At 35.9% G+C, this 3,444-nt stretch overlaps 1 protein-coding gene across 1 annotated transcript; it reads right to left on the reverse strand.

Moving 5' to 3' along the window:
* Positions 1 to 325: 325 nt before the first annotated feature.
* LOC111994136 (uncharacterized) lies at positions 326 to 2,211 on the reverse strand. The gene is made up of 3 exons (XM_065762349.1): positions 1,139 to 2,211; positions 811 to 826; positions 326 to 574 (listed from the first exon to the last, which is right to left on the reverse strand). Exons 1-3 carry the CDS (start codon positions 2,209 to 2,211, stop codon positions 326 to 328), a joined length of 1,338 nt encoding a protein of 445 aa, XP_065618421.1.
* Between the last annotated feature and the right edge of the window lie 1,233 nt (positions 2,212 to 3,444).

Below are 3,444 nucleotides of genomic sequence, written 5' to 3' on the forward strand. Positions count from 1 at the left end.
ATGTAATGTGACAGTAATATTTATCATTATCTCATTATTGTTGAAAACTTGAAGGTGGTGTGCTAAGGTTTTATTGGAGCTCGGGAGTGCGCGTTATACCAAATCAGAGCAACAGGGCAGGAATATTTTTAGCTCAGCATGTGTAAATTTCTAGACTCTCTCTCTAAATAGAAGACTGAATTTTATTGATCAAGAAAGAGTACAATCTGATACATAAATTCACTACCTCTACTCCTATATATACACGATCTAAAACAAGCAAAACTGAAAATAACTGCTTCCCTGATTTGGGGGGGAAATCTGTTACAACAGTGGCTAACAAACTCTAACCTCCTAATCCACGTGGCATCACTTCTTGGACTGAATGAATTAGTTGATCAAGGTAAGGCACTGCTTCAACCATGTCCCTTGCTTCTGTACTACCCCATTCTGCCTCTATAAGAACCACTTGATCACTGCTACTTCTCACAGATGCAACATGTAGCTCATCTTGATTCTTAATGCCACTTTGCCTTGCACCTTGCAGCCTTCCTTGATGCTCAGAACATCTTTGCTTGTTACTCTCAACAGTATGCTATACAAAGAGAAGATAAACACGCTTGGATTGAAGAATGCCCTGATTGTTTAAATTAATGTTTCTCATACTTTTTTTTCCAGGAGAAGCTTGTCACTTTTGGTAATGACTTGAATAGATTCTTCTTTAACAAAATTATGAGAAACATTAATTTCAACAAACCGAAGCTGGTCTCGTGGAATGAGATGGTAATTATGCCATGTTGCTTGTGTACAATGAAGGATTGATTAAGCTACTTGAACTCTTGTAGCCCTGAAATCCAACTTTAATAAACATGACAAACGGGAAGGGAAAAAAAAGAGAAAAAAAGGAAATTCCTATTAAACTGAAGAACCAAAGAAAATAAAGAATCATATTTGTCTCTTTCACAAATGCCAGTTGTGGAAATTGAAATTTCAATGGACGCATCGATGGACTCTTTGCAAGGACCAGCACAACTATGATATGGAGGGTGGTGTTTATTTTCCTCAAGGAAAGTTAGGGGTATTCAATTACAAATAAATTTTTTCCCCAAGAATGCAATCAGGATGAGTAGGATAACTACAATCTATACAGTAATAAAACCAATGTTTTGGATGTCGTTTTTCCTCACAAATATCACAATAATATTCTCTAGAATCATCTTCAATAGTGTATTGGAGAGTAAAAGGATGCTCATGTTGTTCATACTTTGTGCTACTCGGTAGTGTGGCACATTTAAAGTCTAGAGCAAATGCACAATCAGCACAGCGGAATACATATCCTTCGGAATCACAAACACTACATTTCCCGCTTCTTGTTGCATTGGAGAGGATGAGGCGGCGGTGCTCATGACTATCATGGGTCAGCCTGTCTGAGGTCAAACTACAGTTGACATCAAGGTCAAAGTTGCATTTGTGACAATAATATGAGAAGCCATGGTAGCTACGAGCACAAGCATTACAAGAGAACGAGGCAATACCATACTGATTCATAGAAAGTGTGAGTAGGTGTTGATGAAGTGGGTGCCACTTCTTTCTCGGTAACTCAGCACAGAATTTGTGGAGAACGAAGCGGCATTGCGTACAATTATAACATGGAGTCAAGATGGGCCTTTCGCACCCGTCACACTTGTTGCTATTTTTTAGCTCATGGGTGAGTGTTAATTCATGTTGATGACTAAAATGTTTAATTTCTGTAGTTATTTCAATTCCTTCTTCTCCCATAATTTTCTTCTTGACAACGTAAGCTACTGAGCCAACAGATTCAGGATTGCCATATCTCAGTGCAGTTATTGGCTCAGTGGACTCCTTATCTTCATCTTCCAGCACATTTATGTTATCCTCGATTTCACCATCTGCTGCGCAACTGAGGTGGGCAACAAAAGTGCAACTCGAGCAATAGTAAAACCCATAGTTTGTGTCAACCTTTTCAACACAAAGTAGACAAATCTGGTGGTCGGGTTGGATCTGAAGAGAATAAGTGAGGTTGAGAGTGTGTTGGTGACGTACATGTTTGACAGTGCGATGTAAAGAAGCACATATTGGATGAACACAAAATGCGCATGTGAGACATAAGTAGGGCGTGTCCTTGCCTTCTTTTCCACAAGCATCACAAGTGAACGTGATTAACTTCCGTAAGAGGGTCAATGAATGATCATGAATCTGAACTTTTTCCATGGTGTGTGGTAAAGGAGGTAATGAAGCACATCCGAGATGAAGGTTAAAGCGGCAGCTTAAACAACTGTATAAGAAATAGGAAACGATATATTTTGCGCAGCGATTGCATTTGGGATCATAATAATATGGCCATTCAGTAAGAACAAGAGGATGTTTTCGGTGCAAGGGATGGTGCAACTCACGGGATAGCTCGAAACATGATTTATGAAGGTAAAACCAGTTGCATCTTATACAACGGTAGCTAGAATCCAATTTTTTTCCCCAGCACAAATAACAAAAAAATCTTTCTGTCTTCTCTTCATAGTAGACCAACGGATGCTCGTGGCAAAAATGTTGAACCTCCATCTATATTTCATGCACAAACAATATCTAATTTGTTTAGGGAAAAAAAAAAGACTTATATAGAACAAGATTGGGTGGTACCCTGAATCCAAATTTAGACATAGGGAAATATTAGAGGATATATAATTATATACCTTTATACAGGATCAGTCTATATTTGAGATGGCGTCGCAATCCGCTTTAATGACTCCAGTCATCTCCGGTGCTAGCTGATTGGTATGGGAAACTAAGGGTCAGCCATGAATTGTGACCAAAAAAGAAATAGAGAGAGGCTCACATATGAAATTTGAAATGGAGTTGATGATCTGGTGTGATCAAGTCTTTTAGTCTGGGAGCATATTATGCCACCGTATGTGAAATATTTAGAATATAAAATATTTTTTTCCCTCTCTAAAATATAGTTCGCTTTTTCTTTTAAATCATAATTTTTATTTAATTTAGTTATCATAAAAGATATTATAGTTCCTAGTTTTATTTTCAATTTTGCAAAGTCAAAAGGGAAACTCAATGTTAGAATATTTAATTAGTTCTTTAAAACTTTGTGTAATTTCAATTAAGGCTATCCACATGAGAGATGATATATATTGAATAGGGATTATATTCGAATAACACTTATAAGGTAATTTTTACAAATATTATATTGCATAATAATTATTTTTAAATGATAGTTTTTTATATACTGAAATATACTATAAAAAAGTAAGCAAATAGATTTATAATACATGATAATCACCTGATGCGACACTTTGTGTGCACAATTAACCAATGGAAGATAATTAATCAAACAATTGGATTATATTAAAAATTACATGAGTAATGTAACTTTTATAGGACTTTATTAAAAGTATAAATGAGTAATGTAACTTTTATAAAATTTATATTTACAAAAAT

This window comes from Quercus suber, unplaced genomic scaffold (assembly GCF_002906115.3).
Source record: "Quercus suber isolate HL8 unplaced genomic scaffold, Cork oak 2.0 scaffold_19, whole genome shotgun sequence".
Taxonomy (NCBI): Eukaryota; Viridiplantae; Streptophyta; class Magnoliopsida; order Fagales; family Fagaceae; genus Quercus; species Quercus suber.